This window comes from Ceratotherium simum, chromosome 21 (genome assembly GCF_057802395.1).
Source record: "Ceratotherium simum simum isolate JZ-2026a chromosome 21, ASM5780239v1, whole genome shotgun sequence".
Classification (NCBI taxonomy): domain Eukaryota; kingdom Metazoa; phylum Chordata; class Mammalia; order Perissodactyla; family Rhinocerotidae; genus Ceratotherium; species Ceratotherium simum.
In genome coordinates this window covers 18148289-18164322 of record NC_141920.1, presented here as the reverse complement: position 1 = coordinate 18164322, position 16034 = coordinate 18148289, and the positions used below count along the sequence as shown (strand labels likewise).

General features: G+C 42.9%; 1 protein-coding gene across 1 annotated transcript in view; it reads right to left on the bottom strand.

Annotated features, from left to right (window-relative positions):
• Positions 1–16034, bottom strand: part of PTPRT (protein tyrosine phosphatase receptor type T) — a 1015836-nt gene that overhangs the window by 537514 nt on the left and 462288 nt on the right. The window contains exon 7 of the mRNA XM_087445249.1: positions 15317–15610. Within this exon, the coding sequence (XP_087301375.1) occupies positions 15317–15610 (294 nt within the window). The remainder of the gene's footprint in view (positions 1–15316; positions 15611–16034) is intronic.

Sequence of the window (16034 nt, the reverse complement as noted above, 5' to 3'; positions counted from 1 at the left end):
TGTCAGTAGGAGAGCTGGAACAAGAACACAGTGTCACCTTGTCTGACCTCAGCTGGGAATGCGTGCACCAGGCAACTCAAAATTTTCACCACTCTGCTCATGTCTGCGAATGACCGTGAAAGCACCATGAGTATTGATTTTGGTGTTCCAATTAAATTTCAGCGAGCAGGTGAATTTGCAAATACAGAATTAGCAAATAATAAGAATGGACTGTATTTCCGATTTGACATTAAATGTAATGTATGTCTCCCCCATGAGTCTTTGGAGTCCATAAAAATCAAGCCCATGTCTATTTTATTTATCATGCCACATACTTAATACCAAGTTCCATACCTGGTGCATAGTTATTCAATACATATTTGTATTTATAGATGTAAGAAAAAATACGTAAGTACATGGGAAAACATTCATTATATGTTGCTAAATAAATAAATCAGTTACAGAACAACATGTACATGTTGGCTAAATTTTGTGCGAGAAGCTGTACATGCCTGCATTACAAAACAAAACAAACACATTAGAAGAATTATATCAAAATTTGGAGTCGTTTCTCCAACTGGTGGGGTTTATGGGTGATTTTTACATTTTTTTTAGAGTTTTTTCTGTATCTTCCAAAATAAAAATAATAAAAACATCTCTCTTTCATCGTCCCTACGAAATGCCATTAAAAATGTGAATAGCTGCCTTTGGGCCAGCCCTGTGGCTTAGCAGTTGAGTGCGCGCGCTCCGCTACTGGCGGCCCAGGTTTGGATCCCAGGCGCACACCGATGCACTGCTTGTCCAGCCATGCTGAGGCGGCTTCCCACATACAGCAACTAGAAGGACGTGCAGCTATGACATACAACTATCTACTGGGGCTTTGGGGAGAAAAAGGGAAAAAAACGGAGGAGGATTGGCAATAGATGTTAGCTCAGGGCTGATCTTTCCCACACACACACACACACAAAAATGTGAACAGCTGCCTTAACTTTCTCACCAGGTACAGCAGAAGTCTGAACAGCTCCAGGCACCAGTCTCTCTAACTTGCAGGCAAACGTCTTGGCCAGCATCTCCCGCCTGCTCATATGACAGATTTCAGAGCTCATCCCCCTAGGGCCAGCCTTCTCCTAGGTAATATCTTTCATCCAGTGTCTTTGAAAATATGTGGCCAGAATTAAGTGTCACGTTCTTGGGAGATTTCGTATGGCATATCACAGGCGTCCCCTGCCCACCCACTCTGAATCCTAAACTCCCCATACTATAGAATATCACTGCCTTGACAGCAACACCTAACTGAGGATGCACACTCATCCATGCTTCCATCCTCCGCATACGCCGGCCAGACACACAGGAGAAATGCACAAGGCTCTGTCCTCAGGGAGTTTAGAGTCTAGCACAGCTCAGGACAGTGGGGTGGCCCTTAACTGCCTGCCAGAGGCCTTTAGATGTCTAAGCTGCCACAGCTTTGACCAAATGGTTCTGGGTGAGTGCAGTGGTTAAGTATGAACTGTAAAAGGCAATTAAGGGTCACATTATTGACTTCTTTCTCCTCGAGGATATTCCTCTGGGCTCCGTTTTATTGTGTTTAGTTCATATACTGTCCTATATAAAATAGTCTGGGCCAACTTTAAATGGATTTGCTGCTTAACCTTTAAAAAAAAAAAAAAGTTCAATTAATCAGAGCTCCTGCCTCCTAGACCCCATTGCCCCCACCTTTCCCCCAAGCCGTCTGGTTAATCCAAGATTCACAGCACCTAGAAACCTTCTACAGCGGCCAGAGGGCAGGAATCGGAAGAGCTTGGGGTCAGATGTTATTTCACAGCTTTGGAGAGATTTGAGATTTAGAGGTCACTTAACTCTTGAGAGCTTCAGTGTCCCCCAGTGTAAAATGGGGGTGATCATCCAAGTCTCAGAGTCACGGTGAGGATCAACAGAGATAATGTCTACAAAGGCTCTAGAAAGATAGTCCTGGAAAGGATTGGCAAATGCAGGTGGTGCCAGCCACCTGGTCAGGACTGGAGCTTTCTTGCCAAAATGAGTTTCCCTAACTATGGTCTGGATGTCTGCTCTGCTATTATGTCAAATCAGGGGATTCACAGTTAGGGCCCTTGCTTTGACAGGCTTTCTTTTGCACAGCTTCCCTGGGTCAGGCTCCCAGCTCCCTTCCCTTCCCTCTCCCTAAAGAATTCCCATCGTCCCTCTCCAATCCCTCATTGTTTGGGGCACTGTACGCTTATTTCACCAATGGTGCTGGGATATTATGTTAAATAGTTGCAAACCAAGTTGAAACCTCACCATATACCAAAGGCTAACATAAACCCCATAAAACATGAAACTATTAAAAGCTTGCTAACAGTCATTATCGCTGAGTGATGCCGTATTGGGTCATTCCAATTTTTGTCAGTGTATTGTTCTGATTTTCCAAATTTTCTGCACACACATATCTTCACAACATTCATGAATTCAACACCTATTCATTGAATGTCTACTATGTGCCAGGCACAATTCCAGGTGCTAGAGAGCAGAACAGATGAGGGTACTGTCCTCGGGGAGTACATAGTCCAATGGAAAGGGCATGCAATAAACAAACAGACACACAAATAATTAGAGGATTACAAATCGGGGTAAGTTCTATGAACAGGGTTATAAATGATTAGAAAGGGGAGTGGGAAGGACATTAATTTAGACCAGGGTGTCAAGCAAGGTCTCTCTGTGAAGTGACTTTTAAAGGGACATGAAAAGGAGAACGATGAGTTAGCTGGGGAAGAGCATGAGTGAGGAGAGAGTTCCAGGGAGAGAGAACAGCTTGGACAAAGGTCCTGAGGCAGGAAGGAGCTTGGCCATGTTTTTTGAGGAACAGAACAAAGAGCAGAGTGGCAGCTGGCACATGTGAGCAAGGCGGAGGAGAATGCAGAAGCGGAGGTTGTAGACAGACATGAATTGAAGTAGACTTGAAATACCACTTCATGCCTATGAAATTGGCAGGAAAATTCTTTTTAAATGATAGTACACAATTCTGTCAAGGTTACACTGAAAGTGCTCATATCATTATAAAATAGCATAATTATTTCATTGAAAGCAGTCTGTGAAATGTAGCAAAAGCCATAAGGATGTCTCTACCTTCTAATACCTCACTCCTTGAAATTTGGTTTAAGAAAATAATTCAAGCAGAAGGCTACAGGTAGGAAGATGGCGACATTTTAGAAACACCCAAATAGCCAAGAATACAGGAATCGTTTAGCAAATTATGGTGATTAGACTCCATGGGACACCATGGAGCCATTCAAACAATGTTGACAACTTCTTCAGAACCTGTAAAATATTTACTTTATGGTGTTGAGTGACAGATGGGGACTATAAATGGCACATGGGGCATAATTACATAATAAGAATGGGGTCAGTGATTGAAAGGGAATATGCACTAGCAAAAAAAATTAATTGGTAGATGGGATATATTTTCTATTTTCAAAAATATGCCTTGGTGTTGATACTAATTTATTTTTTTCAAGTATGAATATGAAGAGGACAAAGAAGGATGAACGGCAGCAGCCACCACAATACCTACAGCAGCTGCGTCTGTTTTCAGCCTTTGGTGCAACTGGGAAAAGGGTTGGTTGGAAGAGTTATATGCCTCTAACGGTTTAAGACATCCCCAGCTAGGGAAATCTGTACAGCAATGGCAGACAGCCACCCACTCCCTGCTGGGTCCCCAAAGAATCCCCCCCTCCCACTCTCAGCCCCTCCCACAGCTCCCCTTAAGAATCTCAGAATGACTGTGGATCAAGCCAATGGTGGGTATGATCTAGAAACCATGGCGGACACTCTGGTTTCCCTCTTTTCTGGCATGCCCTGTCAATTCCTCTCTGCGTCACGCCAGGTTTGTGCTCACTGCTCCGCATAACTCTCCCATTCTCCTCAGTGTAGCAAAACTTTTGCATTCCAGAATGCCAGTGATGGGCAAGGCACCCTGGGATTCCTCTGACTCTGACATAATTTTGGCTGAGGGCACAGCTCAAGCTCTTGAAATTGTGAGCCCCTCCCAGATCCCTTTGGGAATGCAGCAAGTGCTACCCTTTGCCTCTTGGAACCACTGCAGTGAAGATCATGGGGTTTACTGTGAGGAGGGCCTGGGTAGAGACAGAGAAAATCTCCAGGGTGCTAAATTACCAAAAGCTCCCATTTACTGAGCACCTACTAAGTTCTGGGCATTGTGCCAGGCACTTACAGTTATATCTTAATATTGCCAGGTGTGTTAAGAGCAGGGACTAGACTCCATGGGCTCTAACCTCAGCCACTTCCTGAGCTTTTGCCTTGGAACAGAGTACTTAACCTTTCTAAGCCTCGGTGGTGATGGTGATAATGGTACGTACCTTCCTCGTGGGGTGTAAGCAGCTTCAGTGCATTATTAAGCCATCATTAATATGAATGACCCTTATTTCTACCCAGTGAGGTAAGCAGTATTATCCCCATTTAACAGATGGGGAAACTGGTTCAAAGAGGTTACACAAATTGCCCAAAGCTGTCCAGCATCCCAAAGACCGAACCTGGATTCCAACTCAGATGGGGCTGTAGGCAAAACCCTCATATGACTGTCCCTTGCTCCATTTGAACACAGCGTACAGTTTGATTTGCATCCCAGGGCTCAGCAAAACCACAACTGTGCCTATACCTTCCAAGGATGTCAATGATTCACGAACTATGATAAAAATAACCTCTTACATTTATACAGAGTGCTTTAGAATTTACAACAATCTTTCACATTCAAATTTGACTCTAAGGAGAAACCTACTTTTAATTTGTATAAATTTTATACAACATAGCAAAACAAAGAGAAAATGCAGTGACCTATAATCTCATTATATATATACACACAGACATATATATACATATAAATATATACCATATATATGGTATGTATGTCTATGCATGCACATGAGTGCAGATAAATTAAAATACATTTTTTTTAAAGGGAGTGTTTTAGAAACTCATTAAAGAAAGGCTTTGATCTCAGTATTAACTGCCCTCCCTACATCCCCTTAACGTTCATCTCAATGCAAAAGACATGCAAGGAGAGGTCTGGACCTGAAGTTGGAAATTGATCTGGGGAAAATTGAACTGCTCTGGAAATGAGAAGACTTGCATCACCTGTAGGTGATCTGGGAGAAAGAGGAGAGGAAAAGGTGAAAAATCCCTGCCCATTGGAAGGACTGTTAAGTCTGCAGAAGGATTTCCAGTCGTTTGCTGGGTAGCATGTGATGCAATCCCTTGCCTGCGTCCCACTGAACATCAAGAGAAATCCTGCTGCTGCAGGAAACAGCCTCGTATTCACGTAGCTTTGGGAGAGCGGTGGAGAGGGGCCAGTTCCACATTTGGTCCAGTTAGGACAGCCAGGAGAAACAGTGACGTTCCAGAACTCAGGGCAGGCAGTGAACGGGGCCACATGTGCTCCCCTGGGAATCTCTAGACATCTTGGGAGCAGGATCGGAGCATGTTCAGGATCTGAAATGGGGGATTCTTGTCAATACCTCATAGTTCTAACCAATAAATTGGCACCAGCTAATATATGGGCTGCATATTTATATTTCAAAAAATTGGGACAGTAATTACATATGCAGTTCTGTAAGCAGATTTTTTTTTTTTTTTTTACTTATCATGGCATGAACATTGACCCATGCCATTAGATATTCTATGAAAACATGGTTTGTAATACCAGCATAGAATTCCACTGTGTGCATGCACAAAAATTTACTTAACTATGCTTCTATTGTTGGAGCACTTAAGTGATTTCCAAGCTTTTGACATTATAAATAATGCAGTGATGACCTCTATGTACACAACTCTTTTTGAGCAGCTCTGATTATTTTGTTAGAAAAAAAATTAGCAAATCGTCTTCTAAATAGGCTGTGCCAGTTAACCCACCTGCAAAAATGCCTGTAAGAACCTGCTTCATTGCTGCTTGCCAATGCTGCTTATCATCTATTAAAAATAGATACATTTTGGTCATCTTACAGGTTAAATTTGATTATCTGAGACATTGGACATTTTAAATTTGTTTTTCACCATTCATATTTTGTTTGGAAATTACCTCTTTATACCTTTTAGCTTTTTCTTTTCTATCAGCGTGATGATATTTTTATTGACTTGCTGGAGCTCATTATATGTAAGAATAGTATCCCCTTTTTATCAGTTTTGTCATATATTTTCCCACACTCAGTTTATCTATTTGCTTTTGAATTCTGTTACTACGTATAGAAGACTTTTCTTCTCTTTCTTCTTCCCTTTTGACGTAGTAAAATTTGTAAATTGTGACTCAATGGTATATTTGCTCGCTCATTAAATGAACTGAAAGTCCCTCCTAATACAAGAACAATATTTTGTTTATTTTCTTCTGCTTGTTGCTTTTTTCTGCTTTTAAGTTCTTAATTGATCCAGAATTTATTTAGCATAGCATGATATACATGTAATGCATTCTATTTTTCCAAATTATTAACCAATTACAAATATACTATTTGTTAAGCAATTCTCCATTCATATAAACTTTTAACAGCCAGTTTCACTATATGCTAGATTATTATCTGAGCTTTACTTATTATAGCTATAATAAATGATATTTCACAGTGAGATCGGCCCCCACCACCACTTTTTCAAAGTATTCTTCATTACTTTCTCCTGTATGTTCTTTCAGATCAATTTTGAAATCACTTTGTCAAGTTCCAAAAAAAAATTCCATTAGAGTTTTGATTGCAATTGTATTAAACCCATAAATTAATTTGGGGAGAATTGATATCTTCGCAATATTAAATTTGCTAATCCAACAACATGATATATCTGTCCATTTATTCAGGTCTTGTTTTATCGTCTTCAATACAGTTTTGAAGGTCTTTGTGTTTTCATATAGTTTCTGCACATTTCTTGCATTACTCCTAAGTATTTATATTTTAATTGCATTTGAGAATAGGACACATTTTACTATATTTTTTATAATGGTTATTACTGGCATATGGCTATTGATTTTTGTTATTTGCTTTGTGTCTGACCATAATACTGAAATTTCTTAGTAGTTCTAATAGCTTTTTTTTGGTTTAGTTTATTCTCTTAGGCTTCGAGGCTATAAGAACATTTTCTGCTAGAAATAAGAAATTAAGAAATTGCCTTTCCATTCCTGGCTTACTAAGAATTCTGATCAGTAATGAAGGCTGAAATTTTTCAAATTACTTTTCAGGCTCTCTGGGGAAGATCAGATGGCTTTTATCCTTTGACCTACTGATATGAGGCATTACACCAATAGTTTTTCTATTATTCAACATTTTTCATCAGTGCATTTCTGGAATAAACCCAACTTGGTCAGGTGCCTTATGCTTTCATAATGATGTTGGACTCTGGGGGTCATATTAGAATGAGATTGAGCTTTGTAGCAATGCTGTTAAAGGTTCAATTCCTAGCTGGGCCACTTGGGCAGGTATGTGGCCTTGGGTAAGTCACTTACCTTCCAGATGGTCAGTGGAGGAAATTATACCCACTCCACTAGGTTGCTGCAAGAATTCAAGTAAAATACTCAAAACAAGCTCAACACTACAGGCCTTCCATATCATAGACACTCAAACTGGGAAGCCACTGTTCTCATTACTATAATCATACATTTTCTTTGTGTTGTTATCTCAAGATTTTCATAGGTGTAGGAAAGACTGACCTCTAACGTTAATATTTTTTTTTTCAATCCAGCTAGCTCGATAAACAAACAGACAAACACTGTTAGCTTTTATTATCATTAATACCTCTTTGTGGCTCATTTTTCTTCAAATCGCACCCTTCAAGGTTAGATGCGATCAGGGGAGTATTTACCAGGGTGTGTTTGTTGACTTACTGTACTTCACCTTCCAGGCAGCCCTAGTTCTCTAGAGAGCATGGGATGGCAGAAAAATCTAAACGTAACAAGATGTTTAATAGATCTTTTCTTGTTACTTTGGAATTTAACCTAAGGCTACAAAACCAAGAAGGGTAAGCAGTAAGTACTGGCACATCCCACAGAGAACAGCTAAGGCACTTCCAGACGTCCTTCCAGAGATTGCTAAGAGGTGCCCAACTGGACCCTCTTCACTCCAACACCGCACTCGGCCCATACAATAAGGAGACTGCCTGGGTTGGGAGGAGAGAGTCTCTGAGGTTGTGAATTGTAGGTGTAAGGAGAGAAGGCTTTATCTTTTCTCCTCCTCTTCTCTAAGCCAAGTTGGGGCAGGGGGGACACCAAGGTAACCTCTTGTAGATATTGTGTGTGTGGTGGGAGGGAGGGGAGAGGGTCTGCAAGAAGAGGAGATGGACCTCTCATCTCTAGCAGATGCTTGCTCATCTGCAGGCACCTGCTGCTCCTGCAGCAGCTCCCGAACTGAGTGTGGTGAGAGCAGGCTTGTCCCCTTCATCCTCTCGTCTCTCCTCCATGGTCCTACACCCCAGGGAAGGAAGCACAGAAGCAGCAGAAAAGGGGCGGGAAGGGAAGTGAAAGCACAGCCAGTACCCCTTCTCCAAATCATTTGGAGGAAGTGGTAGTCATAGGCCGTCTTCTGTGGCTGCCTTCAGTCTGGGGTCCCCCGCACTGCTCCGGCAACAATGTCCCTTTGAGCATAGCATGGCATGCATGGAAGCCCCCTCCTTTTCTAGTTTCTCACAGTGTTGAAGATTTCTCCATTGGTCTTTAGATCTTGCTTTGATTCTGGGGGGGATGGTGATTTGACTCCTATTGGTTAATCTTGCTGTGCTTCCCTAAGTCTTATGGATCATCTCAACAGGATTATGACAGGGCAGAGATGGGAGTTAGATGTCTGTACTCCTACCACCATCCTGCCCAGAAGGAAGTTCCATTTACTTCTAATTCAGAGCCTTAAGAGCTAGGCCAGGTTGTGCTCCCCTCATTTTACAGATAGTGAAGCTGAATCTTCTAGAAATGAAAAAAAAAATAGCCTCACAAGGCCACTTATGTGGCTTTGTTCTACTTTCTAGACCCTCAATTCGTCTTTCCCTCTTTCTATCCCTCCACTCTGCCCCAGAACTGCAAGCTAGGCTGAAAACACAGAGCCGGCCTGAGGATCCTCATCGCTGGGGGTAAGCACGCATCTCCACTCCCTGTTTGCACGGTCTCGTTCTCACTAGCCTTGGCCTCCCAGAAGAGAGAAGGGTCTAGATAACATGTTTCTCTCACATACTTTGGACTACAGACAGAATCAGAAAAAGGACAATCCTCATCCTCCTCCCACCCCCTCTATCAGGTACCATTGCAGCCACACATGAAGGGCTCCAGAACATGTGCATGGCCGCTCGTCTCCCATCTTCCCTGCAGCGATCAGAGCTTCTGCACTAATCCACCACTGTCCGAGAAAGTAGACAGTAGCAACCAGAAAAATACTTTACAACAGGGTCCATCATGCCACAGTGAGGAAAATCAGTTTAGGTTCTGACATCCTCTTCCCAGGCCTGAGATTTATTTCTAAATAATGTTCATTAGGGGGCTTCTATGTTCCGGGTTCTCTGCCAGGCATATAACTTATCTCTGAAGATTCACAACAAAATGGTGTATTGTAATCTCCCATAAATGGAAGAAAAGAAACCGAGACACAGACAGATATACTATCATCCAGCTAGCAAGTGCCAGCTTGAAATAAAAACCAGATTCTTTTTGGCTCTAAAGCCCCTATTCTTTTCACAAAATTCTAATGACGACTCTCACTTCATTGAGCCCAGCAAATTTGAATTTCTCTTTTTTATCCCTTTGGAGAAAAGAGAGAGGTAGACACATATCACTTCAAGTAGAAATCCATAAACATGAAAATAAAGTATAATGTGCAATCAACCCTCAGGTGGAGAGAATGGGAAGAGAGCCCTCCAAATCAGCAGTACGTGTCGCATTTCTGGCTGTACAAAGTCACTTTTCACTTGGAGAGCCTGAACTCTGCGAGACCAAGAGGAAGTGCATTCCCAGGCAAGAGGCCTTTGATTTGCAAGAGTACGCAATCACGGGGGATGCCTGATCGCTTGGCTTGCTGGAGTGTCGATTTGTGATTCCATAACTATGATGCGAAGGTTGCGGCCCTGAGTCTGGCTCAAGCAGGGCTTTCAGGGAGGAAGGGAAGACATTTCTGGAGCATAAGAGAGATAACATCAGGGTGCTGAAGACCTGTTTTTGAGATAAAAAGGAATATGTCTCCTGAGAGTAAAACCAGAATCCATAAATGGGTGTTGCATGGAGGCGGATCTGAGTGACAACAAGGGAGAGTTTCTTCTGTTTGATGCTGGGTGATAGTTTTAAGACACTAACAAGCAGGTGTTCAGGCCATTAACAGTGCAGAAAAGATGCAGGACTGAACTGGACCAGCGTGGTGTCCACACCTCTCATCATCTCCCTAGCCTCCCCCGGTTACTGACCTTGGCTCTCATTCTCAACGCCATTGCCTTTGATTGTCCTTCTGGACTCCAAATAGTTGATGCTAGCAGCTTGCCTGCTGTCTCTACTCTTTTGAGCCTAAAGGATGTTCTCTGCTCCTACATAAGACCCCATCCAGAGTTTTATGACAGCCAGGCTAACACTGGGGAGAGAATAATAGTAACCACTCAGGATCCCCAGCAGTGAAGTGGTCTGCCAAGGGAGAGCATGAGTTTCCCATCAGAGGCAGCATTCAAGGTGAGGCTGGGTGGGCACCAGACAGCCCTACTAAGACCCAACTCCTATCACTGGATGTCTGCGGTTGGAGATGTGCCAGAGGAAACCACCAACTGTTCTAGACAAGAAAACCTTTGAGAGTCCAGACTAGAATATGATCATCACGTTCTGAAATGGGATTTCTTATGGGACAATGAAAAACAACGAAAGAATATAGCCCACTCTTCCAGATGCCAGTCAGTCCGGAGAAACAGACAAGTAAGCCTTCCTCTTTTGATCTAACAATTTATAATCACAGCATCCATAACAATAGCAGCAACAAATGATGATGTGTTTCATTATAGGCATCTAAAGAGTATTTTGAGCTTTTCAAAGCACGTTGGTGGACGTTATCGCATTTGTTCCCCAGGCCTGTATCTCAGGAAGGATGGGGAATGATTAAACTGAGAAAAAGGAACAAAATGATGAATGAAAAAAATAAATGAAAGGGGCATCTCAAGAGAACAGCATGAAGAAAGAATTAAATTGTTTTCATCGGTACTAAGTCCTTTGATTCTAAAATCCAGGTGCAATCAGGCAGTTCTCAGGGAAGAGAAAGAGGTGATCTGCTGGCCTCTCCTGAACTCCAGATCTACATATGTCAACATTTGCTGCGCATCCTCACGTCAAACACAACACATTCAACCTGTACCGGCTCCCTTGCCCCTAAACCATCTTTTGTGTTTCCATCTCAGTAGACAGTTCCACAACTTGTCTCCCAGTTATCCAGAACCTAACCTTAACCCCACAATCCCAGATTCCTATCTGATAGTCTGTCCAGGTTCCAGCTTAACTGGCTAAGAGTCTTGCTCTAAACTCCAGACTGTTGGGCTGGGATGCTGCTCTGTAGCCAAACTCTTGACAATCTCCACCGTTAAGGGTTGGACCCTGCTCCCAATGCCCCAGGGATCTACCTGGTCAGTGACCCATCAGACCTGGCAGAACCAGAATACACCCCCACCTGCCCTTGCTGAATTGGCGCCCTGGTATTTTCCTGAGCTACATCTGAGCTTGTAGCTTCCTGTTCCGAGCCTCTGTCTACTTCTACCATGTCCTTACTAGGCCAGCCTCTACCACCATGCCCAGCATAGAGTTTGGCACATGGAAGGGACTCAGCAGATGTTTGCTGAAAGGGACTATAGCTGCAGTGTGCAGCAGCCATTCATTCTCGGCTGATCTCCATAGTTACCCATCTCCCTATAACCCAATCCCACCCTCAGGAGGACACCTGCAGAGGAAACTCCATCAAACCATGTGTTGTGGGCTTCCTTAGGCCACGAGACTTAGCTCTAAGCAATTAATTGATTTGTGATATTGGTCTGATGATCCTGAGCCTTATTTTCTTCCCGTCTACCTCTCAGAGCTGCCTCAAGGATTAAGCAATATAATGGGCATACTACCAAAGCATGTTGGTATGGCACAGTACCTCAGTGGTTCTTCAATGTTGGTGTGCATCAGCATCACTCAGAGAGCTGCTTAAAGCAGAGATTTCTGGGCTCCACTCCCAGAATTTCTGGATCACTAGGTCAGGGGATGAGGGCCTGAGAATGTGCATCTCTAACAAGTTCCCAGGGGATGCTGATGCTGCTGGTCCAGGGACCACACTGTGAGAACCACTGCTCTAGATCATTCTAAGAGCATTGTTCTTTCCATACCAGCCCTGTTTTTCTCCATGAAGTATGCTGTTTCAATCCTCAACTTTACATTTTACTCTTTTTTGCTGTTTTGTTGGAGTCTTAACCCAGCCTGTAAATTCCTCTGGGCAGAAATTATACCTTCCACACTCCACACTCTCTCATTTTCTGTTTTATAAAATAATGAGTACATTTCCAGTGTGATTAATAATAGAATAAGGAAAGGGGGGGGGAACTCAGACCACCAACCCCGATAAACAGCATCCACAAATGGATTTCAGCTCCGGAATCCTCTTTAAAATTAATTATGAGGCAAAGAACATTCTACCATCAGTGGCAATGTGGGAAAGAAGATTATCTTCTTGATGACACATTTTGTAAAATGTGGGTTATTCAAGATTTTAGCTGTAACTTAGTTAAACACCAACATTTTTTGAAATATAAAACCACAAACAGCATTTCAACTCATAATTTTTATAGTGATAGTCAGACAATTGTGTTTTCAACATGTAAAATCCATTACACAGTCGTGGCAACAGTTTGCAATAGATTGTAAATTTTTATTGAGATGATCATCTTGCGATTGAATTTCAAAATGTATTATATGATCATCAGCAAATAAGTCCACGGGGGCTGCTAAAGTACTTTGAATATCATTTATAAAGATCAAAAACCCTGGAAACCCTCAGATTTCCCCTGTGGAAAGAGAAAAGTCTCATCAGCAGGATCAAATCAATTATTTTTATGGATGAATATTGAATTGCAAAGCTGTGATAAGGTATTACCTGGTTTAATAACATATTCTTATGCCCCTTTAAAGCAGTAAGTTTCATAATCAGGTTTCAATGAGGAATTTTACCTAAGGCCCGTTTTTGAAAATAATCTAGAAAATGGCATCTCTATTCATCATAGTGGTTCAATAACATTCAAAGGAATATTCCCAAGCAACGGAAATACTCAGTAACCTTGGGTCACATATGACCGAGATGCACTACTGAGAGACTTAAAAATGGTTACAGTCAATTCTGCTATAACGCTTGTTTTGACAACATGAATGTGTTCCAACATGATTGATGTATTAGGGAATAATCTGAGCATAACAGGAACTTCACATTTGCTATGTGTGACTTTGACATAGAAACACTATTGAAGCAGAAAAGTGCACCCAGCTGAACTGAGCCACGTAGGAACACACAAAAGGCACCCACCTCAAACATCTACCTGCTCCCTCAGTTCACCGTGTGTTATGAGCCACAGCCGTCCACACCTGGTGTCACAACTTCCCAACACTTTCAGAAAGCCCTCCTTCAGCATTTCACAGTGGCTCACAGGCTGCCACCTTTCTCATACCTACTTCCACGAGCACAATTCAGGTCTTTTCAAAGTAACACACCATATGTATTGCAATGTTTATACATATCTTAGGCATTAACATTTGTAAAATGGTGGCACCATTTTTACCACTGTCTCGGCCTTTTTTCATGTGTCACTGATGAAGTATAAGTGTTGGGCCCCAACTCCATTTTTCCCCATACTGCAAGGGTTTTTACTGCATAACTGCATACTATAGTGCTTTTAGGGACACACGTCTCATTACAGAAGAACTGACTATATTCTACTTTGCTTTTTGATCCATGGGGGTCACTGTGCTGATGGGTCCTTCTCTCCCTACCCATAAGCCATCAGTGACTCCTCTGCCCTTGGAAGCCAATGGCTCATGCTGCCACTTCCCTGGACCTCCAGTGGAACACCTCCAGCTCTGTTGACCATGCTGATGGCGCATACCTCTCTCTTTATTTATTCATCATAGTGTGACCAACGATCAATGGCATCAGAGTCAGAAAATCCAGAGCGCAAATCCAACTGTGCCACTGGCCAATTTTATGACTTTGGATAAAAACTTTTAAAATATTGAGTCTCTATTCCTTCATATATATGAGATAAGTACTTATATCGAATGGTTACTTAAAGAGGAAAAAAGAGATAATATAAATAATGTGATTTGCAAAAAAATAAACACTGAGTTCTTTTAATTTCTTGAGTTGTATTCAGAGCTGGAACATCTCAGAAATACAGTCAGAGATACAATCCCTTATTAGAAACACCATAGAAGCCCAGAGCCCTCAGGGATATAGTTGAATGCAAAGAACTCTCCAGACATAGCCCTAGCCAGCAAACTCTTAAGCAGCATCCAGGAACCTCAGAGAAAGAGTTGGAGCCCGGAGCCTCCAGGGAATATAAAATCCAGAGGTCCCCTGGAGGGACAGTCCTAACCCACACCCTTAGGTAGGAGCCAGGAGTCCCCAAGGGATACAGAGCCAGGAGACTCTTAGGTACTAAGGCAGTTCCAGAATCCACTGAGAGACACTTTCAGAGCCAGGAGACACTCAAGATGTAGGTGGCATCAGAAGCCCCTCAGAGACAGAACTAGAACCAGGAACCCTCAAGGAAATTGTCAAAACTAAGATCTCATTAGGCTCACAGGCCCAAACCAGGGATCCTCAGAGACAAAGTTAAAATCAGAAACACCTTAGGTATACAACAGGAACCAGAAGCACTCAGGGACAGTCTAAATGAGGCCTTCAGGGAACACAGGCAGAGCCAGGAGCCCTCAGAGATAAAACCAGAGCTTAGAGCCCTCAGAGACACAGAACCAAGGGCCCTCAGAGACACAATTAGCACTAGGAAGCCTCAGACATACAAATGGCACCAGAAGTCCTTGGAGAGAGAGAACCAGTGTCCCATGGGAAACACTGTCAGAACCAGAAACCTCTCCATGACACAGCTAGAGTCAGGTGGATCTTATAATCACAGTCAGAGCCAGGAGGTCCCCAGAGATGCACCAGAGCCAGGAGGTCCTCTAAGGAAAGACCAAAACATTGACTGTTTTTCTCCACAATGGGAAGCACGCTCACATCAAAGAAGTTTAGGAATGACTGTCACAGAAAGCCAAGAGAAGGATCACCCAGAGCAACTGCCCAGCCTCTTAAAATGGAGTCAGGAAGAAGGCTCCTACCTGCACACTTGGTCCTGGTGGTGAGCGGAGGCCCTGGCGGTCCTGTGCCCCCCTCCCCTGGTCGTGTGAGTAGCACCCGGATCTCATACTCCACATCAGGGTCCAGATGCCACAGCTTATAGTTGGGAGAGTCGACTATGTGGGTCTCGGCCCAGGTGCCTGTCGTGGTGCGATATTCCACCTCCTTCAGGATGATGGGGCCGTCCCCAATGATGGAGTTGGCATTTGGCTTGATCCACAAGTATGTGGCCCCCACAGCCAGCAGCTCTGGGGGGGCGATGGGCGTGGGAGGCTCTGAAAGATAAGCAATGAGAAAGGATGTCAGACCCAAGTGGTTTACAGAGCAGAATTCAAGCATGTGAGGACAAGGGGCAGAATTCCAGATAGAGCCATACAAAATAGCCCAAATCCTTTTCTTAACCCCATTCACGTCCTACTTTAATTTTCATGTTTTTGTATGTAAATACCTGAATCAGTACTTCTTTAGTAACTATATTCAAACCTACCATATCTCCTTCATTTAAAGAAAGGAAAGAAAGAAGGCAATGGTGAGGAGATGGTTTTTCCAGAACACAGCAAAGCTGCCGGGGTGAATATTCTGCTTTCCATCCTCACATGAGAACCTGCCTTTACTGAAGTGGAGTTTGGTTCAAAACCTGGCGGAGTCTGAGGTTTAAAAACATTTCTTTTACAGGAATACACAGAGTGTTATTGGAAG